Source organism: Ursus americanus, chromosome 2, assembly GCF_024610735.1.
Source record: "Ursus americanus isolate L20-20 chromosome 2, mUrsAme1.1.p, whole genome shotgun sequence".
In the NCBI taxonomy this organism is placed as follows: domain Eukaryota; kingdom Metazoa; phylum Chordata; class Mammalia; order Carnivora; family Ursidae; genus Ursus; species Ursus americanus.
The window spans coordinates 4776242-4803176 of NC_142128.1; the positions used below are offsets into that span (position 1 = coordinate 4776242).

Below are 26935 nucleotides of genomic sequence, written 5' to 3' on the forward strand. Positions count from 1 at the left end.
AAACTTTTGGCATTCCACAGCTTAACAGAAACATTATATTTATGGTCCTTAGTTTTTATTTTTAACTTTTTTAAAAAAGATTTTATTTGTTTATTTGACAGAGAGATAGAGAGAGCCAGAGAGCACAAACAGGGGGAATGGCAGAGGGGGAAGGAGAAGCAGGCTTCCCGCTGAGCAGGGAGCCCTATGCGAGGCTCGATCCCAGGACCCTGGGATCATGACCTAAGCTGAAGGCAGACACTCAACCGACTGAGCCACCCAGGTGCCCCTATCTTAACTCTTTAGAGAAGATACTTTCAAATATATTGAAAAATAGATAGGGTGCTTGGCTGCCTCAGTTGGTGGTGCATGCGACTCTTGATCTTGAGGTTGTAAGTTCGAGCCCCATGTTAGGGATAGAGATTACTTGAAAATAAAAATCTAAAAAAAAGAAGAGCATGACAAATTCTTAGGTACCTATCACCCAACATCAATCATTAATATGTCATCCATCTCCCTACTCCCCACACTGGAGTACTTTATTTATTTTTTAAAGATTTTATTTATTTATTTGTCAGAGAGAGAGACTGAGCAAGCAGGGGGAGTGGCAGGCAGAGGGAGAAGCAGGCTCCCCGCTGAGACAGGAACCTGATGCAGGACTTGATCTCAGGACCCTGGGATCATGACCTGAGCCACCCAGGGGTCCCCACACCAGAGTACTTTAAAGTGAATTCCCTTCCTCATAAGATTTTGTTCGTAATTACTTCAGGTCGCATCTCTAAGAGAAAGACTTAATAAAATGCCCATAAAAGGCATTTAGCATACCTAACACAATAATTCTTTAATATCAGAAATACCTAATTCATGGCCAAATTTCTCTGATTATTTAAAAAATAATTTTAAGCTTTTTTTAATGGGAAATTTCAAATGTATGCAAAAGCAGACAATAGTGGAGCATATCTCCATATACACAGCATCTGATTTGGCAATGATCAATTTTTGGGTCATTTGGGGTCATCGACAACCACCATCCCCCACCCTCATTATTTGGAAGCAAATTCCATACATTACACGTGACATCTGTAAATATTTCAGTATTTCTAAAAGATAAACTTTTTATAAACTTAACCATAATTCCATTATCAACCTTAAAAAAATGATGATTCCTTGAGATTACCAAATTTTCCCAATGCCCTCCCTCCCCCCTTTTTTTACAGTTGACTTTTTGGAAATAAAGACTATCCATCGGATTTAGTAGATAAATCTCTCAAGTCTTTGAGATTTGAAAGGTTTCCTTTAATTCTTTTTTAAGTATCTTTTTTTTTAAATGTCACAATCTTTTTTTTTTTTTTAAGATTTTATTTATTTATGTGACAGAGACAGCCAGCGAGAGAGGGAACACAGCAGGGGAGTGGGAGAGGAAGAAGCAGGCTCCCAGCGGAGGAGCCCGATGTAGGACTCGATCCCGGAACGCCGGGATCACGCCCTGAGCCCAAGGCAGACGCTCAACGACTGTGCTACTCAGGCACCCCTAAATGTCACAATCTTGATTTTGTTGGCTGTATCCCTGTAGACATTTAATATGTTCCTCTGGAAATTACATCTCAAGGCTTGATAGATTCAGATTCAGTTTTCTTTTCCAATGTATTTCCTCTGGAGTCACACGTCTGGTGGTTTCTTTTTGTGGTGTTAACGATCACCAGTGGTTAGTGCTAAGATTCATTTATAATTAAGAGCTATAAAATGGTGATACCTGACTCCAGCGTTCCTGTTCTACATATTAGCTGAACCCACCTATTAACTACTGACCTTGAAGTACCGTTTATATAGGTGAAGTCAGATAAATGCTCCATTCTTTCCCTTTATTTACTAGTTTTCCAAAATGAGTTTGGGGGCGCCTGGGTGGCTCAGTCCTTACGTGTCTGCCTTCAGCTTAGGTCATTATCCCAGCGTTCTGGGATCGAGCCCCGCATCTGATTCCCTGCTCAGCGGGAAGCCTGCTTCTCCCTCTCCCACTCCCCCTGCTTGTGCTCCCTCTCTCGCTGCCTCTCTGTCAAATAAATAAATAAAATCTAAAAAGAAAAAAAAAATGAGTTTGTCTCCAAGCATTTTCCAAAGGTAACCAGCAAGATTGGTGGTTTGTTTTATTGTTTTTTGTGGGTTTTGTTTTGTTTTGTTTTGTTTTTGTTATGAAGTACTTACTTGGGTTGAATAACATTCCAGAAGAATTCCTACCCACCTGAAACTTTAGAATGTGACCTTGTTTGGAAATAAGGTCATCGTACATGTAGTTAGTTAAGACGAAATACACTGGAGTAGAGTGGCCCCAAATGACTGGTGTTCTTACACGCAGAGGACACACAGATACACTCACACAGAAAGCAGACATGTGAAGAAAGAGGCAGAGATTGGAGTGATACAGCTATAACTCAAGGGGTGCCAAGCCTGGCTGGCAACCCCTGGAAGCTGGACAAGGCAAGGAAGAATTCTTCCCCAGCACCATCAGAGGGAGCATGGCCATGACAGCACTTTGATTTTACCTTTTATTTATTATTACTATTATTATTATTTTTAAAGATTTTATTTATTTTTTTGACAGAGATAGAGACAGCCAGCGAGAGAGGGAACACGAGCAGGGGGAGTGGGAGAGGAAGAAGCAGGCTCATAATGGAGGAGCCTGATGTGGGGCTTGATCCCATAACACTGGGATCACGCCCTGAGCCGAAGGCAGACGCTTAACCGCTGTGCCACCCAGGCGCCCCTATTATTATTATTTTTTAATATTGTAAGGAAACTCTATGCCACACATGGGGCTCGAACTCACAACCCCGAGATCAAGAGCCACATGCCCTTCCGACTGAGCCAGCCAGGTGCCCCAACACCTTGATTTTGGACGTGTAGCCTCCAGAACGGTAAGAGAATACATTTGTTGTTTTGAGCTGGTTTGTGTTAATTTATGAGGGTAGCTCAAGGAAACTCATACAAGTACCATAATGTACTCAGGGATTGCCCGTATTTATTATGTTTCATACCATTGTAGCTATTACCCTTCTTGGTGCTCACATCGTCCTATTTTTGGCCACTGGGAACCTCTTTAAGTTGGCTCCTCTTGCTGACAGAACCCTAGCCGTCTATGAAAACTTCCTTGCTGTCTGGTGTGACAGGAAGGTCTGGGCTCATCTTGTACATACACTGTCTGCCCCAAATTGGTATCTGCCTTTTAATGTGAAAACATATTTGGAGAGGTGCCTGGGTGGCTCAGTCGTTAAGCGTCTGCCTTCGGCTCAGGGTGTGATTCCAGGGTCCTGGGATTGAGCCCCGCATCAGGCTCCCTGCTCAGCGGGAAGCCTGCTCTTCCCTCTCCCACTCCCCTTGCTTGTGTTCCCTCTCTCGCTGGCTGTCTCTCTCTCTGTCAAACAAATAAATAAAATCTTTAAAACAAACAAACAAAACCCCCAAAAAACATATTTGGAGACTCCAATCTGGGGACTAGAGGTGCTCATTGCTGCTAGGCTGGTCACTCCCTACTCCTTGGCTTTTTCAGTAAGTAGAGCTAGGAAATACACACACACTCACATTTTTTTAAAAATTTATTTTTTCATTTTAGAGAGAGAGAGGTGGGGGAGGGGCAAAGGGAGAGGGAGAGAGAGTCCCTTGCGGGGCTCCATCTCAGGACCCTGAGATCATGACCTGAGCCAAAACCAAGAGTTGGACGCTCAAATGACTGTGCCACCCAGGTAACCCCATGCTCATCTGAGTTCATGCCATACCTCCAATTCAAAAATTTAGGACTACAGTGTTTTTATTTAAACCCATCAAACTTAGAGGGGCAGCTCCTTTCTCCATGCAAAAACTCCTTGTTCTCAACACCAACATAATTACTCATTACTATACAAACACACGGCAGTTTCGTATTGATTTTTTTATTGGTTTCAGAGGTAGAATTTGGTGATTCATCAGTTCTATATAACACCCAGTGCTCATTACATCTCCTTGATGCCCAGCACCCAATTATCCCTCCCCCACCCCAGCAACCCTCAGTTTGTTCCCCAGAGTTCAGTTTCTCCTACAGTTTGCCTCCCTCTCAATTTTCATCTTATTTTTCCTTCCCTTCCCCTATGTTCATCTGTTTTGTTTCTTAAATTCCACATACGAGTGAAATCATACAGTATTTGTCTTTCTCTGACTGACATATTTGGCTTAGCATAATACACTCTGGTTCCATCCACGTTCCAAAAGGCAAGATTCCATTCTTTTTGATGGCTGAGTAATATTCCACTGTAGAGCCAGACCACATCTTCTTTAACCATTCATCTGTTGATGGGCATCTGGGCTCTTTCCATAGTTTGGCTATTGTGGACATTGCTGCTGTAAATATTGGGGTGCACGTGCCCCTTCGAATCACTGTATGCTTTGGATAGAAACCTAGTAGCGCAATTGCTGGGTCAGAGGGCAGCTCTATTTTTAACTTTTTGAGGAAACTCCATACTGTTTTCCAGAGTGGTTGCACCAGTTTGCATTCCCACCAGCAGTGTAAGAGGAACGGTTCCCCTTTCACCACATCCTCGCCAACGTCTGTTGTTTCCTGACTTGTTAATTTTAGCCACTCTGGAAACACAAAGCAGTTTCAGAATAACAATATCAATGGCACCATCAACAATACGATTACTGAAAATGATTTAGGAGTTGTGTACGGCCAGATTATAGCTGTAATGTTTCTTGGAATGGTTCCTCTCTGTGTTATGCTACCTACCGGATACACAGTTTCATCTGTTTCTTTTGCTTTCGAGTTTTAGAGATTAAAAATTTTTTTTCAAGATTTTATTTATTGAGGGGCGCCTGGGTGGCACAGCGGTTAAGCGTCTGCCTTCGGCTCAGGGCGTGATCCTGGCGTTATGGGATCGAGCCCCACATCAGGCTCCTCTGCTATGAGCCTGCTTCTTCCTCTCCCATCCCCCTGCTTGTGTTCCCTCTCTCGCTGGCTGTCTCTATGTCTGTCAAATAAATAAATAAAATCTTTAAAAAAAAAGATTTTATTTATTGAGAGAGAGACAGAGCACGAGCAAGGGGTAGGGTAGAGGGAGAGAGAGAGACTCTCAAGCAGACTCTGTGCTGAGCCCCACGTGGGGCTCGATCCCATGACCCCGAGATCATGACCTGAACCAAAATCAAGAGTTGGTGGCTTAACCTACTGAGCCACTCAGGCACCCTGATTTTTAAAAGCACTTTAAAACAAATGTATGGTTTATCCTTTTATTTAAAGAATAAACCAAAGGCCCTCCCAACCTCCCACATACATGCATATATGTATAAATATGTATATACACCCATATATGTATACGCACACGTGTGTATATTTTTATATATGCATGTGTACGTATGCACACACACATATCTGTGCATACTTTTGTCCTTATTTTTTCTTCACTTAAGAATGACTGCATACTAGCACTGTGTCATTGATTCACATTGACCTTAATCTGTTGAAATAATGTGAGTGCCTGGAAAGGGCCCTTCAGTGAGAGACTGGAGACTTGAATTTTCCTACAATGGCAATGAAGCTCTGGTCTTTACATTCACCCCACCCTTCCAAGTTTCCACGGGAATGAGCAAAGGAATATAAATTATTTCTGACCAACATTTTGGATCATTTGTGTCCATCCCCTCTTCCAGCAACATAATCAAGTTGTCTCATTTTTCAGGTTGCTTGTGATCCATAGTTAAATATTATTATATTTTGGGTAACTATATTTTTTTGGTAACCTTATATTTTTTCATTTTCCTTACTTTTTATTACATCGAGAGCCTCAAAATTGGAATCTCTCTCTTTTTCCCTTTTTAAGGAAGATCTACCCCCAATGTGGGCTTGAGCCCATGACCCTGAGGTCAAGAGTCACATGCTCTACCGACTGAACCAGCCAGGTGCCTCTAATTAAAACGATTATTGGGGCACCTGGGTGGGTCAGTCGGTGAAGTGTCTGCCTTTGGCTCAGGTCATGATCCCAGGGTCCTGGGATGGAGTCCCTCATCGGGCTCCGTGCTCAATGGGGAGCCTGCTTCTCCCTCTCCCTCTGCCTGCCGTTCCCCCTGCTTGTGCTCTCTCTCTCTCTGTCAAATAAATAAATAAATAAATAAATAAATAAATAAATAAATAAATAAAATCTTAATAAAATAAAATAAAATAAAATGCTTATTAATGGAGCCACTAAACTTGTATTCTAAGGACTCAAGGGCCCTGAGCATGAAAATAACTACGACCTTCTGGGTGCCCTCTATCGTCCCAGGACAGTGCCAGATACTGTGCACACTTGCTCTCCTTTATTTCTCACCAATACCCTGCAGGATGGGTGTCCTTACCCTCATTTTACAGAACCAGGTCATGGGGCTAAAAGAAGATGCTGAATGTGAAACCCTGCTTCCCTGTGCTTTTCTCATCAGGTGAAGCTGGAAAGAAAAAAGACGACTATTTCTTTCACCTGAGTTGCTGCTCTAACCGCAGGAGGGAAGATTATAGGCAAGTCACCTGGATTCTCTTGATCCAGCCTTACTAAAATCCTTTTCCTATTTGCCTTGGTGTCTTTTCTCCTCTCTCCTCTCTCTCTCTCTCTTTAAAGATTTTATTTATTTATTTGAGAGGGCACAGGATGAGCAGGGGGAGTGGGAGAGGGAGAAGCAGACTCCCGGCTGAACAGGAGCCTGACTTGGGGCTTGATCCCAGAACTCTGGGATCATGACCTGAGCCACAGGCAGATGCCCAACGCACCCCTCTCCTACAACCCCTATGTACCCCTATGGAAATACATTCTACATTGACTTATAATTAATTCTGCCTGCTTCTCAGATTATAATTAGCAGAATGTCTTCCCAGAGATGCCAGAAAATTGGGGTTGAGTTAAATGTTAAGTCAGGAGGCTAGACTAATTTACCAGCCCGCTCTACAGTTCAGAACTAGTTAACCTTGATATATATTAAACCTCAAATCTTATTAGCATTCCTTTGTGTTCTCTTTGACCTCCCATTACGTCTAATTACAGAAGGCTTTTTACCTTACTCGGTGTAGTTTTGTGGTGATGTTGTTTGCCATTGTTTATGGCACCTGAAAGGCTTGTTAAAAATGCCTCACTGGGGACGCCTGGGTGGCTCAGTCAGTTAAGCATCTGCCTTTTACTCAGGTCATGATCCCGGGGTCCTGGGATCGAGTCCCACATCAGGCTCCTTGCTCAGCAGGAAGCCTGCTTCTCCCACTGCCTGCTGCTCCCCCTGCTTGTGCTCGCTTGCTCTTTCTCTCTCTGACAAATAAATAAAATCTTTAAAAAAAATTAAAAAAAATAAAAATGCCTCATTGCCTCAATGGCATTTAGAGAAAAAGAAATGAGTAACCAGGAAGGATATATATATATATAATCTCGCATCCCTGCAGCCCATCTGGTCTTTCAACATACTTCTAATAAACAGCCCTGCCAAATCTCCACCAGTGAAAATCTTCGCAGGCCTAAAAATATATTCAGCTGATCTTGAAACCTGTTCACAGATTGTCAGACTGATTTTGTGTCTTTGGCAAATTTTCCACTGAAGACTCTAGCCTTCAAAAATCTTTAAATTATTTTTCTAAATACTGTATAAAGAAGTGTTCGTTTTGCTTTTTGGGGAGGATCGCTCGAATGACGATGATAATTCAGCAGTACGTGTTCTGCATCAAGACAGCATCCACTGAGCGCTGAGAGGAAAAAATAGCATACAAAAAAAAGGGAAGGAGCTTTTTATAGCAGCAATAAATGTGGCAAAATCTAATGCTGTAAAAATAAGGGGAACTGAAGATTTGTGCACATACTTTGAAAAATATTATTTTACTAACAACAAAATGAGTCAAAAGCTAAAAACCCTGAAATAACTATTTAAAATGGTCTTGGCCTGAAACACAATGGCTAGTAAATACAATATTATGAGCATCAAAAAGTACAATTCTTCCTTTTTTTTTTCAAGATTAAAAAAAAATTTTTTTTAAGTAATCTCATCCAAGGTGGGGCTTGAATTCACAACCCTGAGATCAAGAGTCCCATGCTCCACCAACTGAGCTGACCAAGCGCCCCCCCAAAAAGTACAATTCTTCTTACACAGTCGATATTTAAAGAAAAATGATAATGGTAAATAATAGTCATAATGACAATACTGGAAGTGTTCTCTGTGATTTAAAATCTTTGGATTATAGATGAGTAAAGTGAAAAAAAATTTTTTAAATGATCTTGAATGTGAATTTCTTTCAGGGCAGAGAATTTATTTTATTTCATTTATTTGTTTTTAATTTTTAAATAAAGATTTTATTTATTTATTTGTCAGAGAGAGAGAGAGTGAGCACAAGCAGGGGGAGCAGCAGTCAGAGGGAGAAACAGGCTCCCCACGGAGAAAGGAGCCCAAGGTGGGACTCCATTCCAGGACCCCAGGATCATGACCTGAGCAGAAGGCAGAGGCTTAACCAACTGAGCCACCCAGGTGCTCCTGAATGACTTTTTTTAAGAAATTTTTTTTTTTTTTATTGACAGAGAGAAACAGCCAGCGAGAGAGGGAACACAAGCAGGGGGAGTGGGAGAGGAAGAAGCAGGCTCATAGCGGAGGAGCCTGATGTGGGGCTCGATCCTATAACGCCGGGATCACGCCCTGAGCGGAAGGCAGACGCGCAACCGCTGTGCCACCCAGGCGCCCCCTGAATGACTTTTTTTTTTTTTTTTAAAAGATGTATTTATTTATTTGAGAGAGAGAGAGAGCACCAGAAGGAGGGGCAGGGGGAGAGGAAGAGAAACCCCAGCAGACTTGGCATTCACCAGGGAGTGCATGGGCCTGAATCTCACAAACCCGAGACCACGACCGGAGACCAGAACCCAGGGGAAACCAAGAGTCAGACGAGCTACCAACTGGGCCACCCAAGGCGCCCCTTAAATGACTTCTAAAAGTGATTATTACTGCAAACCCATTTTAGGGCAAAGCATTTTTACATTCAAATTTTCACACTTTCTTAAAGGACTTAAGATTTGCATTTAATTTTATCAATGAAACTCTTTTTTCCTCACCTGTACCAAATTCCCACACTTTCACTGGTGGGCAGAAGTAGACGTGAAATGCTTTGTCTGAGACTAGAAATAAGGTATCTACCTTCACGCCACGCAAATCGTTGACAGAAATCTATATGCCGAAGTAGGAACATAAAAATTCATTGTAAAAAAAAAAACACAACCCAAAACACGGAATATTAGAAGTTTTGGAAGTTTCAGTATTTTTGCTTTTTTCATTAGCATATCAATTAATACCATAATTATTAAAGATTATATTTCATATAAGTCAACACTGAACAACAATGGCTGGAGTCCTGAAACATCTACATGGCTAGCATGTTTTGCCCCTTGGCCCCAGGAAGCGTCCCTTTGTTTGCTTTTTATAATTGTGGTTAGATACACATAACATAAAACTTGCTGTTTTAACAGTTTTAATTTTGATTGATTTATTTAGGTGCAAAAATGTAATTTTATTAAAGCACGGGGACAGGACCCGTGGGCAGAAAGAGCTGCCTATTTTAACAATTTTTAAATGTACAGTTCCCCGTTATTAAATAGGACATTCACATTGTACAATCTAATTCAAATTAACGGTTCCCCTTCTCGTTTGTTTTAATTTTCCGGCTTACCATTAGGGGGCAGACACAGACAACGCATCCGCTGCTCTGCGGGAGCATCCCGCTCTGCGGGAGCATCCCGCCCCGCCTCGCCCACGCATGCGCATCTCACCTGCGGAAGGTGACAAGGGGCGGGGTAGGTGGCGGGACAGAGGTGCGCAGGCGCGGCGCGGGCATTGTGACGTCAAGCCGCACGGCCGGGCTTGGAACAGGCGGCGGCTCGCGGAGGCGCTTTCCCGAGTGTGACGCGCGGACTCTCCTCCCCGCCGCCCGCCCGCCCCCGACCTCGCCGCCGCCTCCCTCGCTCCCTCAGCGCGCCGAGCGCGGCCCAGCGGCTGGGGCGGAGGCCCGGGGGCGACGCGGCGCCGAGAGGGCGGGCGGGCTTCGGGGCGCCGGGCAGCCGGGGTCCGCGGCGGGTCGGTGCGCGGCGGGCGCCGGTCTATATGGCGGCGGCTCTGTCGGGCCTGGCTGTCCGCCTTTCGCGCTCGGCCGCCGCCCGCTCTTATGGGGTCTTCTGCAAGGGGCTGACCCGCACGCTGCTCATCTTTTTCGACCTGGCCTGGCGGCTGCGCATCAACTTCCCCTACCTCTACATCGTGGCTTCCATGATGCTCAACGTACGCCTGCAGGTGAGTGAGCCGCGCCCGCCCTGCCCCTTTCCCCGGTCCCTCTCCCCCGACCTTCCCCGAGCGCCGGTCCGCGCAGTGCGGTCCGGCCCATCCCGCCCGGGACGGCGAGGATGCTGACAGGAGCTGCCAAGCTGGATGCTGAGTGTATGCCAGGCAGCGTGCATTTCTTCTGCAACCCCACGGGAGGAAAACCCGCTGAGGTTATTGTTGTCCCCGTTCTGCAAACGAGGCTGGGGGCGGGGTGGAGCGGCTTGCCCCGGCAGAGGGCCTACAGCTGGGGCGTGGGGTCCGCGGGGATGGTGGATGCTGGCACCGGTGGGAAAGCCCTGAAGAGGAAGTTTTGCCCAGAAAATTATTACATGGTTGGGTTTGCGAGATGGGTTTGTGGTTGACTTTGCTAGTTCCCAAACTTTACAAAGCTTTTCAACAAATTATTTTTGAAACTTAAAATGGGTTAGTGTTTTGATGGATGCATTTTATTTATCTTGGAGTGGAAGTGGGGTGAGGCTGAAGATGAGGGAAAATGAAATGGAAGAGGCAGAGATGCAAAAGGTTTCAGAGCCCCGAAACTATTCAGATGTGAGAAAGTAGATACAACCAGCACCTTGGAGATCACCTTTGCTGTAAATGACATTCCTTCATCCCTTGAATTATAGATGCCTTTTTTTTTTTAAGTGAGATGAAAAGTTGTCAGATGGAGAATTTCCCTTTATAAGTGTATCATAGATGGCCAAATGCTGAGCTCCTGTTGGATTCTATTTACACATCTTGGAGTGCTTGGCACAGGCTTTGACGCAGGAGGGACAGGTTCCTGCCCTCCCCGAGCTAACGGGTTGACAGTACTTGTGTTGCTCCCTGGTGTGCAAAATGAGGAAGCCTGAGTGCTAAGACCAGGCCTCTTGAGATCATGCAGGTGTTGTCCTTTTTGTCCCCTCTGGTTTGGTTGTATCAGGATGGAATTGTCTCTGCGCCTCGACCCTTAGGTTTTTTGGTGCCTGTCACTGGTGATGGCAGGCTACGTAAAACCAATTCTTGATCAAAATTGTGTTAAGGTGAGATGAGAGGAATCTGCCTTTCTATTTTAAGATCAAAATTGGGATACTTCTAATGTGAACAAGGGCTTCTGGCATCCCTAAGTTAAGGTACCAGACTGGGAGAGTGGAAAACTGAAATATCTTTCCAGTAGGTGGTATGAACGAGTCAGAGGTGATGGGTATGGGGGTTGGGGGAAGCCAGAAAACCTGTGCTCTAGCCAGTTGCCACTAGCCAATGGTTGTTTGCCAGATCTAGTGATTTTTCAAGAGAAATTGGAAATACTGATTTTTAGATACCAAATTAACTCAAGTTTTAAGAAAGTAAACTGTAGCCAAAGCAAGTCTGTAGGCTGTATTTGACTCCCCCCGCCATCCTACTTTGGAACTTTTTGTCTAGAATTGCATTAATGCTTTACCAGTCACATGTAGAATTACAAGAACTACTGTAAGAGTGGGGCGCCTGGGTGGCTCAGTCATTAAGCATCTGCCTTCGGCTCAGGTCATGATCCCAGGGCTCTGGGATCGAGCCCCACGTTGGGCTCCCTGCTCAGCGGGAAGCCTGCTTCTCTGTCTCCCACTCCCCTTGCTTGTGTTCCCTCTCTCACTGTCTCTCTGTCAAATAAATAAACAAAATCTTTAAAAAAAAGAACTACTGTAAGAGAAAACCTAGTACATAATGTTAAAAATTACCGTGTTTTGAAAAAAAAAATTACCGTTGTCATACGTCCATTTAACTATGTATGACTACCCTCTGGTCCAAACTACCGTTATCGCTCACCTGGACCATCTGTTTCCACCATTCAGTAGAGGTCTTTTTTTTTTTTTTTTTTTTTAAACATAGGTGTCATTTCCCACAAAACAACAGAATAAAACTGCTTCTCATTGCAGACAGAATACACTTCACATATTTTTATTCTGCAGATCTGGCTTTTGTTTACCTCTCTTAACATCTCACTTGGGTTGCTTCTTGGTTATTGTTCTTTCTCACAGTTTCCTTACTACTCTCTGCATATCTGCCCCTGGGCATTTGCATAAGCTGTTCTTCCTTTGGTTCAGTCCTTTGGTACAGTCTCACACTTCAGTTCTGATTTCAGAGAGGACTTGCATGATCACCATATCCGTATGATCTTGCACTTCTGCTCTCTTCATTGCAAGAGTACCGAAGGCTGGCTTGTTCCACAGGCAATAAGGAATAAAGGACTCCATTTCTAATGTGATGCTTAGGGTTTCCACATCTCACAGTTGTTTGTAGTTGTTTGAGTATCTCAGGAACTGTTATTCAAGTACAAATTTCATAACAGGAATTTGCATCGTAATGACTGAGGGTAGATGCATTTGGGAGGAGGGAAATAAGCTTTATTTGGAGTGGTTTGGGCAGTCAGAAGGGCTCAGTGCGCACCAATCCCAAAAGCCTGTGATGAGTGACTTGGTGTACTTGACGTGGGGTAACAGTCCAGGTGCAGCACAGCTGTAGAGAAGCCCAGAGCTGAGCTGTAGGAGTAGCGTGTGGGCTTGTTCAGTCAGGTCGGGTGAGGTGGGGGCGGGGGAGGCACAAAGTGGTCACCAGGTACGTTGGGGGCGGGCAGGCTAAGAACTGTGTGAGGACCTCTAGGTTGGATTTCGGGCTTGATCCAGTGTGCGGCGGCAGTCATTTCCTCTGCTGAGGCGGGGAGAGGGTGGGAGCAGGGTATCTCTCTTCTTCACTGTGATAGTTAAGCTGCTACTTGAAATGCCCCTGCAGGGTTAGAGTTTCTGTTCATTTGTGGAAAATCACTAATTAAATTAACCAGATTTAAGGGTTTAATTACTCTGGCCTCTTGTAAACGGAAGTGCCGTGGGAAATAGAATCTGAGCAAGAGGACAGCTGCGGCCGCTGCCTTTTTACTCACCCCACTGTGTCCCCAGTCTCTTCGTGGTGGCTGCTGGAATAGAGGGTGCTGTGTCCCACATGTTTACATAGGACCCCTGCGTCATGTGTTTGTAGACCTTTTCAGGCAGTTGATACCTCTTTAATATGCAAGATGATTAAATAAGAAAATAGGTGGACAAGGGCTTTATAAACCTAGGAGCTCTATCATTTTAAAAGATTGTAAGCTTAAGAAAAAAATAAATTCAAAAATTTTCGGAAAAAAAATATTGTTTGCAAGCAAGCCTTAATCTGCTAGAGTCATTAGCATCCTACTTATACAGAATCAAATACAAGGAGTAGAAAAATGAGAATTTATATGAAATACTAAATTAGAATTAGTGGGATGTCTGGGTGGCTCAGTGGTTAAGCGTCTGCCTTCGGCTCAGGGCATGATCCCAGGGTCCTGGGATCGAGCCGGCATAGGGCTCCCTGCTCAGCGAGGAGCCTGCTTCTCCCTCTGCCTCTGCTGGCCACTCCCCCTTGTTTGTGCTATCACACTCTTGTGCTCTCTCAAATAAATAAATAAAATCTTAAAAAAAAAATGTGTTTGTCTGTACCTGGGGGGAGTAGCCCTAACTCAGGAGAGAGCCTAGGCATTACTTCTCAAATGATCTGTGGAGAAGGACTCATGGTTCTTTACTTCCACAGACAGAGCAGCTTATGAACGACAGACATTTATTTCCCACAGTTCTGGAGGCTGGAAAGTCCTAGATCAAGGCACCCACATAGTCAAGCCCTCGTGAGAGTCCAGATTCCTAGCAGGTGCCTTCTTGCTTGTCCTCTCATAGTCGAAGGGGTCGGGGTCTCTGTGGGGCCGCTTTGCAAGAACACTAATCCCATTCGTGAAGGCTCTACTCTCATGACCTACACACTTCCCAGAAGCTTCACCTCCTTAATACCACCATCTTCAGGTTAGAGTTTCCGCATATGAATTTGGGGGGACATTCAGACCATAGCACCTTCTGTTAGTTTGTTAGGGCCGATAAAAATGAATTGCTTTCACATGGAAAAGGGCAGCATTTGCTTGAGATTCTCCTCCTCCCCTCCCCCATTCACTGGCGTGCACGTGTGTTCTCTCTCTCTCTCTCTCTCTCTCTTGAATAAATCCTTGATTAAAAAAAAAAGTTACATGCTCTTCCCACTAAGCCAGCCAGGCACCCTTCTGAGTGTTCTTTTTTTTTTTTTTTTAAGATTTTATTTATTTATTCGACAGAGATAGAGACAGCCAGCGAGAGAGGGAACACAAGCAGGGGGAGTGGGAGAGGAAGAAGCAGGCTCATAGCGGAGGAGCCTGATGTGGGGCTCGAACCCAGATCGCCGGGATCACGCCCTGAGCCGAAGGCAGACGCTTAACCGCTGTGCCACCCAGGCGCCCCAAGAGTGTTCTTAATTCTGTTCTTATATGATCACAGTAACAAACTGGGCGACGGGGGAACATGGGACGGTGGCTCCTACCTTTGTGAAGACTTTGGCTTGTAGTCTGAGTGAAGTGGGAGATATTTCACTGAGATGGGACTTAATGTGATTTACTTTTTTGAAGGATTATTTTTTTAAAGCTTTATTGGAATATTCAAATATACACAAAAATAGAGTAGTATAATGAACCATATATATATGTATGTGTATATATACACACATATCTATATTTCCATCACCCCTTTTCAGTAAGGATCAACTCTTTGCTAATCTTGTTTGATCTCTTTCCTCAAGCCTATGCCATCTTCATCTCCTCACCCCACACTGAAGTATTTTTAACAAAATTCAAACCAGGATGGATCACTTTTTTTGTTTTTTTTTTTACTTTTTACTCTGAAATGATTTGACTTAGAGAAAGCTTGCAAAAATAGTGCAGAGAGCTCCCATAGGCCCTTTACCCACCTTCTACGGCCAGAGGCTACTCTGCCACAGCACAGTTAAAAACTCAGAGATGAACAATGGTCCGATACATTGGGGTTTCACCAGGTTTTCCCACTGTGTCCTTTTCCTGCATTATTTGCCCCGTGTCCTCCAGTCTATGACACTTCCACAGCCTCTTCTTGTCTTTTATATCCATCAGTTGGGCATTCAGGCTGTTCTCACTTTTGGCTATTACGAGTGAGTAATGCTGCTAGGAGCATTCACGTATAAGGTTTGTATGGACATGATTTCATTTCTCTTGGATATAGGAGTGGAATTGCTAAGTCATATGGTAATCTTGTGTTTAACCATTTCGGAAGGATCACTGTTACTGCACTTCGGAGTTGAGGGTGGAAGCAGGCAGACTCTGGGGAGTGGGGAGGGAGGGACACCGTGGTGACTCCTGATCAGGGCCCCAGCAGGGGAGATGCTGGAAGTGGTTGGCTTGTGGGTGTATATTGTTGTTTGAGCCAACACGCCTTCCTTACGTACTTACGTGGTATGTCAGAGAAAGACTGGTTCACATTTCTTTTTTTGTGTGTGAACTACCCATATTCTTTACCCATTTTTCTGTTGATTGTTGATGGTCTTAATTTCTTAGAACCTTATATCTGTTAGGTAACAGTTGAAAAGTGGTTTATTTTTATTTTTTTAGTTATTATGTTTTGACTTTGCTTATGGTCTATATTTGACATACTGAACTTCCTTAATTTTTAAAAAAATCTTGTTTGTTTCTTTCTTTTAAGTAATCTCTGCACCCAACATGGGGCTTGAACTCTCAACCCTGAAATCAAGAGTGGCATGTTCTACTGACTGAGGCAGCCAGGCACCCCTGATGTTTATTTTTATGTAGTCAAATTTAACAATCTTTTTTGACTTTAGGTTTGCCCTAGTTAGAAGGCCTTCCCAGGGGTGGCTGGGTGGTTCAGTCAGTTAAGCGTCTGCCTGGGATTGAGTCCCGAATCCAGCTCCCTGCTCGGCTGGGAGTCTGCTTCTCCTCTAACTCGGCCGCTCCCCCTGCTTGTGCGCATGCTGTCTCTCTCTCTCTCTCTCTGGCAAATAAATAAATAAAATCTTTAAAAAAAGGGGGGGGGGCTTCCCAACTCTTAGGCTACGAGGAATTCCACCCTATTTTATCCTGGTTTAAGAAAAGGTATGTGTGTGTTTATGAATCTCCTGTGATATGTATCCAAATTGCGCTGCCGTGAAACCATGTGAATGACATTTTTGTCTATGAGTGTATGTTAACTAGAAAGTAGGCTTCAGGAAGAGCCCTGTTTGTCCTAACACCAGTGCCTACAACAGTGCCTGGCCCAGGGTAGGAGCTCAGTGAACACTTCCTGATTGAATCTGTAGCAGAAAATCATAGGAGTAGAGTCCTGAAGGAAAACTTATTCGCATTTGTAAATAATTTTAAAAGTTAAAATGCTCTGCATTCACTGTCGGCCACTGCAGCCTGGGCCTCGGCTTCTCCTCCACAGAAACACGCGGTCTGTTGAGGCCACTGCCATGTTGCCATCCAGTGGTCACTCCTGCGTCTTCTGCTTCACAGAACCCCCAGCCCCATTTTGTGGTTCGTTCCCTAAAACGCTCTTGATGATGATGATGGTAGCTGCTGTTTATGGAACGCTGGTCAGAGAAGATGCCAGGTGTTCACACAGTGAGTTCCCACAGCACGCTGAGGACAGAGGATGGCCTGAAGACAGCCCACGTCTGAGCGCACCTTTAGCAGGCAGGTGAGAGAAGGAGGAAACAGGGTGGTGGCTAGCAGGAGTTGCACAACTGGCTTTTTAAGGGCAGGTTTGATTCGGATGTGCTGAATGATTGGTCATAGGAACTCAGCACTCTTAGTGTTTCCTGTGGTTATGATTCAGCTGAATGTGGAGGTGACTGAGTTGTTCCTGTTTCTCATCCTCTGAGCTGGGTAGCACCCCCTTTTTTTTAAGTCTTATTATTTTTTTAAATTTTGTTTTGTATTTCCTTAAGTAATCTCAACACCCAGCATGGGGCTTGAACTCACGATCCCGAGATCAGGAGTTACATACATGCTCTATGGACTGCGCCAGCCAGGTGCCCTATGCTGGGCAGCAATGTGAGGAATGTATTTTGGTCACCTCCTTAGTCTGATTGTTTTCATCATGAGCACAGTGATGTATAATGACAGTCACATCTGGAAGCTCTGGAAGCCAGGCGAGGTCCGCATGGGCCTGGAGCCTGTTTGCGACCCATTGTGAGGCAGGACCCCACTCTAAGCGCATTGTTTTCCCAACCCTCCTCTTTGAGCTATGTCTTCTTCCCAGCCCCCTTTGGGAATAGCCTTGCCAGCTGGCTTTCAGAAGCATAGAGGCCAGGTTATTTTTAGTTTACAGAGCAGTGTATCCAGACTGTCGGGTCCCTGAGGCCATTAATAGCTCAGGTTGGAGAAGGTAAGGTGACAGCAGTCCAAGAGGTCGCAGCTGCCTAATTGGGTCAGGCCTATTGTCATGCAGCAGGTCAGCTGCCTCCAGCAGGCCGGGATTTTTGTGGAGGATGATTTCTCCTGTCTGCACCGGAGATCATGGACACACCCAGATAATCTTGTTTCCCTTGCACATCACCCCTCTGGTTTTGGTGTTCCATTTTCAATCTTTCTTACCTTTGGAGGGGGGGTGGTATGGGGTGAGGAAGTACATTCAGGAACTTACTCCCAGCACTGCACTTTATTTTTTCTGAATCTTAGTGTCTTAAACTTCAAAATAGACTCCTTCCTTTACTCTGATAGTCTCGTGTTGGTGGATAAGTTTGTTTGCCAGAGCTTATGCTGCTTATTATTTTGTAGGCTTAACCCCCGGGGGGTGGGGGTGGAGATGAGATTTCTAGGGCTAAGGACAGTTAATTATATAATTGGGTACAATGTAATGTACCTATGTATGTAGTAGAGTGAGAATAAGTTATTAAAATATTTCACAAAGACACCACATGATTTCACTTATATGTGGAATCTAAAAAACAGAACAAACGAACAAACCAAAAAAGAAACAGACCAATAAATACAGAGAACAGACTGATGGGTGCCAGACGGGGGTGGTGGGAGGATGGGAAAAATGGCTGAAGGGGAGTGGAAGGTACAGGCAGGCGTTCAGTTGCGGAATGAGTAAGTCAGGGGCGAGGAAGGTACAGCATATATTATGGTAGTGTTGTATGGTGACAGGTGGTAGCTACGCTTGTGAGGAGAGCATAATGTACAGGGTGGCCGAGGCACTTTGTTGTACATTTGAAACTAATCTATAGTGTGTCAACTATACCTCAGTAAAAAATATTTCACTTGTTTAGAAATTATTTGAAAATTATTTCTGGCTCTCAAAATGTGAGTAATGTGTGTGTCTAGTATCAGAAGTTTTGATTGGCTAGTTGAGGGATCAGAGCCACAATGTTTTCACTGACCTGAAGTATTTTTGTCAAGAGATTAGATACATAATTTACTACTGAATTTGCTTAAGAACTAGATCTTCAGTAAACAACGAAATCTAACATTACTAAATACATAATCAGCGGTAACTTAGCTAAAGTGTTTTAACACAATTCTGGAAATACTTCATCTTTCTGAACAGCACTAAGGCCTTGTACGAGGACATACTTAAAGTAGTTAGAAACTACTTTTCTTGGGGTGCCTGGGTGGCACAGCGGTTGAGCGTCTGCCTTTGGCTCAGGGTGTGATCCCGGTGCTATGGGATCGAGCCCCACATCAGGCTCCTCCGCTATGAGCCTGCTTCTTCCTCTCCCACTCCCCCTGCTTGTGTTCCCTCTCTCTCTCTGCCTGTCTCTCTCTGTCAAATAAATAAATAAAATCTTTAAAAAAGAAAGAAAGAAGCAAAGAAACAAACTAATTTTCCTGAGAGTTGGCACCTATTAAGTGATGTTTTTCTTCAGAATTTTTTATTTTATTATTTTTTTAAAGATTCTTAAAAATTTGTGAGAGAGAGAGCATGAGCAGGGCGAGGGGCAGAGGGAGAGGAAAAGCAGACTCCCTGCTGAGTAGGGAAGCCTGCCTGTGGGGCTCAATCCCCAGATGCTGCCTGGGATCATGACCTGAGCCATCTAGGTGCCCTTAAGATTTTTTTTAATATCTATTTTAATATGTATTAAAAATATATTTGAGGGCATGCTCGCACAGGCTCACTCACTCATATAAATAAAATCTAAAAAATATATACATACACATACACATATGCATATATATGTATATATATACTTGAGAATGCTTCCATTTCAGGAAAATGTTCATTCTTAGTACATTTCGAATCAGTAAAATAAATGGAAGGTTTGAAAGAATGTGCTTTGGAAAGTTAACTTGAAAGAACTGTCCAGAGAAGTTGACTAGATTTTGACGGAGTAAACTTTGAAAGTACATTTGACCCTTGAACTATGGTAGGAGTTAGGACCGCTGTGCAGTTGAAAATCCATGTATAAATTTTGACTCCCCAAAAACCTAACTTACCAATAACAGTCAATTAACATATATATATGTATATTTTTTTAAAGGTTTTATTTATTTATTTGATAGAGACAGCCAGTGAGAGAGGGAACACAAGCAGGGGGAGTGGGAGAGGAAGAAGCAGGCTCCCAGCAGAGGAGCCCGATGTGGGGCTGGATCCCAGAACCCCAGGATCACGCCCTGAGCCAAAGGCAGACGCTTAATGACTGAGCCACCCAGGCGCCCCATCAATTAACATATATTTTGTGTCATATGCTGTATACTTAGAAAAAGTAATCTAGAGAAAAGAGTGTTATAAGGAAGAGAAAATATTTTACAAGACTGTACTGTATTTGTTGAAAAAGACCTGCATATAAGTGGACCCGTGCAATTCAAACCTGGGTTTTCAAGGGTCAACTGTCTTGAATTATAGCCGGAATCCACACTTACAAGATTGCACCTCTTAAAAGTTCTCATCACGAGAAAAAAAAATGTAATGTGTGGTGATGGATGTCGACTCGTGGTGATCATTTGGCAGTATATACAGATATTGACCCATCATGTTGTACACCCGAAGCTAATGTAGTGTTAGTTATAGCTCGGTTTTTAAAAAATTGCATCTTACATTTGTGTACTGCTTTATACTGTTCAAATACATTTTTATCAGTTCTGTAGTTTTTATCTTATTTCATATTTTATCGTATTTCTGTCGGTAGGAAGTTTTGAGAGTGTCCTACGGATATACAGAGATGTATGTATTTATAAACTATATATTTTGCTCCACCAAAATATGGTATATATTGTAAAACTTAGAAAAAGTTAAAAAGGGGGGCGCCTGGGTGGTGCAGTCGTTAGGCGTCTGTCTTCGGCTCAGGGCGTGATCCCGGCGTTGTGGGATCGAGCCCCACATCAGGCTCCTCTGCTGTGAGCCTGCTTCTTCCTCTCCCACTCCCCTGCTGTGTTCCCTCTCTCGCTGGCTGTCTCTCTCTGTCAAATAAATAAAATCTTTAAAAAAAAAAAAGTTAAAAAGGGAATGGGATAAAACGAACTAGGCAGAGATCTGGTATTTCCCCCCTACTCCTTGAGGTGAGGTCACCCTGTTGAGCGACTGCTGGACTAGAAGATCGTATGAAGTTTAGAGTTGATTTGGAGCTGAGTAGGTTGTGCAGGAAACACATCTGACTGCCCTGTTTTTTGAAGCACAGGATGCTCTTAGCGTCTGTGACACGGAGTTTCTCGAGGTGCTTTGAATCTTCCTCCTTGGTGGCTGTGGGGTCCTTGCTAGATCTTGGAGATCCTGGCCTTCTGTACCTTACCATCTTCTCTTTTTTATCCACCTCCCCAAAGGTGGCGACTTCAGAATCTAGTCCTCAGCTCTGACATCACTCTTGAGCTAACAACTTTGTTAATAATCCAGATGTTTGCCCAGTTCTCCCAAACTCTGTGTGTCCCCATCTGAGCTGTTTGACGTCCCTCCAGACCTGTTGCTCCTCTCTATTCCCCGTTCGTGATGCCTTCATTACCCAGAAGTGAAAGCCAGAGAAACCTGTGGTCCTCTCCCTTTCTACATCCGTCAGCCACCAAGTGGAAAAATATTTTCTCTCTCCTCTTCACCCACAGCCTCCACCCCTTCCCTGCACTATTGGAATAGCCTCCTCATTGTCTGCTGTGATTCCTTTCCAGGCTAGCCACCACACCGCAGCCAAGGAATTAATCGGAAATGCAGATCTGGCCAATGTCTCCCGGCCAAACGTCCCTCAGTGGCTCTGCATCGCTTGCTGATGGAGGCCACGCTCCTTACTCCACGACCAGTGCCTCTCGTGAGCCCTGGTTGGCTTTGCGCCCCTCCCTTTGCTCTTTTTGCTTCTGCTTCAGCCTCTGATAATTGTTTATTTTCTTCCCAGTGTATTCTCTTTACATTTTTAAAACATGTAACACACACACTTACCTAGCTAGTTCCCCTGGTTAGAGAAACTGCAGCTTCCTGCCCCCCATTTCTCTGTCCCCATAGCCATGCCTCTCAGCTACAGCTGGTTCTCCTTGTGCGTATTTCTCTGGCTCTGAATTGCATGCTTGTTGCTCCCTGACTCTGCGCTCTTGGGTGTCGTCTTTGTCTTCCTCTGGGAGACCAGCTGTCCTCTCTCAGGCTTCTGCCTCACGTCCCACATTTCCATCCCTCCTTTCTCCCAGCAGAGTAGTGTGTTCTCGTTAGAGTGCTCTTCCTTAGGCTGGCCTCTTAGAAAAATTGCTAAATACAGTTTATGTATTTCTTTATTTTTCATGTATTAATGCTCTGGGCTTATGGTTTTTTTTTTAAAGGAACATGGGTTAACATTTTTTTTTAACTCATCAATTAATGAGGAAACTAGTGAGATGTTATAATCAGTTTAAAGGAGAATTTAGACAAAACATGCACACATATGTAATCAGGAACGCCAAAGTGAAGTACAAATGGATGTAAAAACTGGTCCATAGCCACAGGATAATAATCAATTGCATTCCTCTGAACAAAATTTTTAATTTCTTTGGATAAGAAATCTTTTGCCTTCCTGTCACATTTTTTACAACTCAGAGTCATAAAGCAGCTCAGACAGGTGCAGGGCCCCGTAAACTTAGGTAACCCAAGGATGCACTGGACAGCACGCCACGTCAGCTTGTTGTTTGCCCATCTGAAGGCCCTTTCACAGCCTTTCCTGACACATCTTCCCCATTGGGGGGCATAGTGATGTCAAGGAGAGATGAATCTTGGTCACAGAAAAAGGCTGGTCCCATTAGGGTTGCAGGTGCAGCAAGAGTGTTAACCATATGGGCCACCTTGAGTTTGCTCTTGAACAACCGCTGAGGTCACATATCAACTTCTGTCCCGAAGTTTTCACACAGAATCTCGGACTGAGCTAGTCGGAGAGTAGGGAGGTAAGCCCAGGAAACTTTCTCCACCATGTTTTCACTTGTAGTACCTATAAATTCGGGTGAATTCTTCTCTTATCAAGGCTCCAAAGTTTGCTGAGGTTCCTGACCTGCCAGCCAGTGATCTTCCTTACCACCTTGAGGCTGAGATGTTGTAGGCCAGGACCCCTCCACGCTGGTTTTTCCTGGAGGGCGTTGTGGCCATTAGATCTGTAGATAATGTTGACCTTGATTCCTTAAAAGTGGCTTGTCATGCTTGAGTCACTGAGAATCATTCTCAAATAGGACACATCAGGTAGGGCCTTGGTTTGCACAACTGAGTCATCCAGTTACGCATCTTGATTAAAGAGAGGACAGATTTTTATTGAACCCACAGAAATAACTAAATAGCTGTGAAAAGGACAAAGCCTAAGAGTGAGTGTGTGTGTGTGTGTGTGTGTGTGTGTGTGTGTGTGTTAAGTATTTTTAGGAAACACTGCATTAGTAAAGTACTGTTTTTTTTTTTTTAAATGTTCTTTTTGTTGTGATCTCTAATTGGTAGGCTGTCATCCTGTTTTCTTTCAAAATGTAGGAATCCTTGTACCAGAGACTGTTAAAGAGATCTTCACATTTGTTAGGAAGTACTTGGTATGTGTGACTCTTTTAAGGCTCCGTCTTCATAATAATACTTTAATTTGATTATCTCTTCCAGGTTCATATTGAGATCCACTGAAGGCCTTCCACTTACTGACAGGAGTGTCATCAGGCTCACCACGTCGGAGGATACACAGCATGAGGGACAGAGTGGGGGCTCCGGGCACCTGCCTCGGGAAGGTGCAGGGGGCCAGCAAGGACTCAGACAGGCTTCTGTATGGATTTGAAAGAGCACAGCGGGAGAGGCCTTGCGCGACAGATACGCCTTCCTCCTCCTGGACGCGCACACCTGCGGCCGATGTGGCTGGAAATTCACGAAAGGAGGAGTTATCAATGGAAATGAAAAATACTCTGAGTGAGGCCAGCCTCTTGCTTCACAGCAGCAACAGTGCGCTTCCACGTTGGAAAGAATCATTACGAAGAAATTCAGCTTCCGCAGTGGGTCAGAGCAAGACTGTGCGTGTGTTCCGTGCGCCCACAGAAGAGCATTTTGCTGGGGTGTCCTGCGGAGTGGGGGAAGCTCTGGTGAGGGACTGGCTGGGAGGAGGGCCCAGGGCCACCGACAGCCGCAGAGGATGGTGCCACACAGGAGAGCCTTGGGCGTCAGGACTGCCGTGCCCTCAGAAACGGTCAGAAACGGGGGTTTCTGAGGAGCAACCGCCAAGTGCTCTTCTAGAGGGGCTGGGCTTTGAGTTGGAACTGTGTGGCCTGCATTTCGTCCTGTCTGCACTGCTGCACGCACGCCCTGAAGTTTTCCTGAATAATGAGACAAAATGTGTTTTCCTTGGCCCCGCAGAGCCCCTGTTTTCAGAGCAAATGGTAGAATACAAGAAAATGCTTTCAAGTGTAAAAAGCACCTCAAACGATCTGCAGATAATACTGGGGTTACTGGCTCTACCAGCTTTTGAAATAGCAAAGCCGTTGCGCCATAGTTAAGGAGCAAGCAGAACAATAAAGATAGTGAGATTAATTTTAAAAGTTGTCTTAGAATGATTTCTTTCATGCTGAGTCTGGATGCGAACAGAAGTTCCTGCTTCAGTTTGTATGATCAGACAAACTTTAAGTGGAATTTAAACTCATGGGAAGTTGGTTTGTGTGACAGGAGATTTTTGAACATGTTTTAACTTGTGCTTGAAAGACATTCAGTATTGGGATACCATTTCAAGGAGAACATTCATAGACCCTGTAAATGTCAGGTTCAGCGTAAAGATTTAACAACATTCTTTATATGTCTTCAACGCTCATTCTAAAGGGCTCCCGTCCCAGATACTGTCTCCTCAGACTGATCATCGGGTAGGAGTGGCCGTTTGTTCAAGTCAGCCCTTCCCTACTTGCTCTCGGCCCTGCCACCATTTCTGCATTCTGTAGAATAATTTCGGTCTGCAGCAAATTTGATTTCTTTTCTCACATCCCATTCCTTCCCCTTGAAATGTGGTTTAAATGGAGGCCCTATGGTGAAAGTTGCAATATTCAGTGTCCTTTTAGTATAATCCTTTCTCAAGCTAGGAGCCCTAGCTGTGTCACCAGAAATAGAAACGACCTCGAGACCACCTGCGGTAGCTCAGTCAGGGGGAGACAGACCTCGTATCGCCCCCGTAGAAAGTTTCCGGTTTCCAGGAGCGGACGTATCTCTCACACTAACATTTTTGCTGAGGTAACCCCTCTGGTGGTTGAGAACTCCGGTGAAGGTCCCTTCAGAGCATGAGTCTTTCAGGAGTCCCAAAGTAAGACTTAACCATTTTGGGGGTGACTGGTTGCTTCTCTCCGTTTGTGTGCTGACTTACTTGCCATGTGCTGTTTTAGTGTTTGGGGAAAACGAAAAATAAAACGTGTTGTTTAGCATAATAAATGTCTTCTTTTACGTGCGTCGTCTCAGTTCACCTTGTCTTTTATCAGCGCTGTCTTCCTCATACTGAAAAGTCTTTTAGCACCGGTCCAAGTAGGCTGCTGACGGAGAAGACCGGACGCAGAGCTTGAAAGACAACCCTCGAAGCCAGGTCGTAACTCTGCTCTCACTTTCCTCCCAGGACATAGTGAGAACGTGTTGTGATCCTCTGGGACGACCCTCACGGTGATCATGGCCGGTGCGAAGGACGCTGTCCTGGTTGGGCAGTGAGAGCCCTGCTTAGTGGGCTTTCTGTTTGGGGTCACCGAGGGATGGTGAGGTGAGAACCCGGAATTGTTTAAAAATGGGAACTGTTTTCTTGTCCAGCCCCCATCTCCCCCCCCCCCCCCACTGCCGCTTCTTTGTTTTAAACTAAGTCTACTCCTTTGGGAAAAAATTTTCTGTGACCCATCGACTGTTTTACTCTGTTTTGTAAATTTCAAGAACAGAAATTTTCAACCAGTTGCAAAGAGCAAATATGGAATTCTCTATTTAGTATCCAGTGCTAAATAAATTTGGAATGTCTTCATGTGGTTATATTAGAATAAGTTGTGTTTTTCTTGAATGGGGGAATGTTCACAATAACAACTTTTTAATTTTTTAATACATGGGGCACCTGGATGGCTCAGTCAATTAAGCCTCTGCCTTTAGCTCAGGTCATGATTCCGGGGTCCTGGGATCGAGTCCCACATCGGGCTCCTTGCTCAGCGGGGAGTTTGCTTCTCCCTCTCCCTCTGCTTGTACTCTCTCTCTGTCAAATAAATAAAATCTTTTAAAAAATAATTTTTTAATACACATACATTTGGCCGAGATTTTTCCCTTTGGCACTGTGTCCAGTTCCTGTTCGAAGACAGGCCTCTCCTGTGGGAAGGTCTGGGGTGGAGCAGTGATGATAATGCACTATATGAAGCTTCATGACTTTACAAAATAAGGCCTTCGATAAACATTTTTACAACTGAGGCAATTAGTATAGGAAGTTCAGATAAATTGTTTCCATGATTGAGTTATAAAAGGGATAAGTCTTAAGTTTTCAATTCCAGTTAACATATAGTGTAATACTAATTTCAGGTGCACAGTCTAGTGATTCACCTGGTGCTCCTCATGACAGGTGCTGTCCTTAATCCCCATCACCTGTTTAACCCACCCCACCTCTGTTAACCATCAGCTCTCTAGAATTAAGAATCGTTTCTTGGGGGCGCCTGGGTGGCACAGCGGTTAATCGTCTGCCTTCAGCTCAGGGCGTGATCCCGGCGTTCCGGGATCGAGTCCCACATCAGGCTCTTCCGCTATGAGCCTGCTTCTTCCTCTCCCACTCCCCCTGCTTGTGTTCCCTCTCTCGCTGGCTGTCTCTCTCTGTCGAATAAATAAATAAAATCTTAAAAAAAAAAAAAAAAAGAATCGTTTCTTGGTTTGTCCTTTCCCCCCCCTTTGCTTGTTTTGTTTCTTAAATTCCACGTATGAGTGAAATCATATGCTGTCTTTCTCTGACTTAAATTTCGCTTAGCATAGTACACTCTAGCTCCATCCATGTCATTGCAAATGGCAAGGTTCTTTTTTTTTTTTTTTTAAGATTTTATTTGTCAAAGAGACGGAAAGAGAGCACAAGCAGAGAAGCGGCAGGCAGAGGGAGAAGCAGGCTCCCCGCCAAGCAAGGAGCCTGATGCGGGGCTCGATCCCAGGACTCGGGGATCATGAGCTGAGCCGAAGGCAGACACGTCGCCGACTGAGCCACCCAGGCGCCCCAGATCCCATTCTTTTTTATGACAAATATTATACACACATATACACATACCACACCTTCGTTATCCATTCATCAATCGATGGACACTTGGGCTGCTTCCGTATCTTAGCTATTGTAAGTAATGCTGCTATAAACATGGGGGTCCATGGACCTAAAAGTGAGAAGTCACTTGGAATTTTTCAGGTTGTATCATTTCGGCAATGAA

The 26935-nt window shown here is 44.4% G+C and overlaps 2 protein-coding genes across 3 annotated transcripts; both read left to right on the forward strand.

Moving 5' to 3' along the window:
• The first annotated feature begins 9841 nt into the window (after positions 1-9841).
• Positions 9842-23302, forward strand: SMIM10L3 (small integral membrane protein 10 like 3). 2 transcript variants are annotated; one of them, XM_045813377.2, is made up of 2 exons: positions 9842-10272; positions 16664-16802. In XM_045813377.2, the coding sequence occupies exons 1-2, from the start codon at positions 10087-10089 to the stop codon at positions 16706-16708; spliced, it is 231 nt and encodes a 76-aa protein (XP_045669333.1). In that variant the 5' UTR covers positions 9842-10086; the 3' UTR covers positions 16709-16802. The 2 variants fall into 2 exon arrangements, with proteins under 2 accessions (XP_045669333.1, XP_045669332.1); XM_045813376.2 differs by lacking the exon at positions 16664-16802 and adding an exon at positions 23163-23302 and having other exon boundaries at positions 9939-10272.
• FAM220A (family with sequence similarity 220 member A) lies at positions 23243-25526 on the forward strand. The gene has a single exon (XM_045813374.2). The coding sequence runs from the start codon at positions 23243-23245 to the stop codon at positions 24038-24040; it is 798 nt and encodes a 265-aa protein (XP_045669330.2). The 3' UTR covers positions 24041-25526.
• Positions 25527-26935: the final 1409 nt, after the last annotated feature.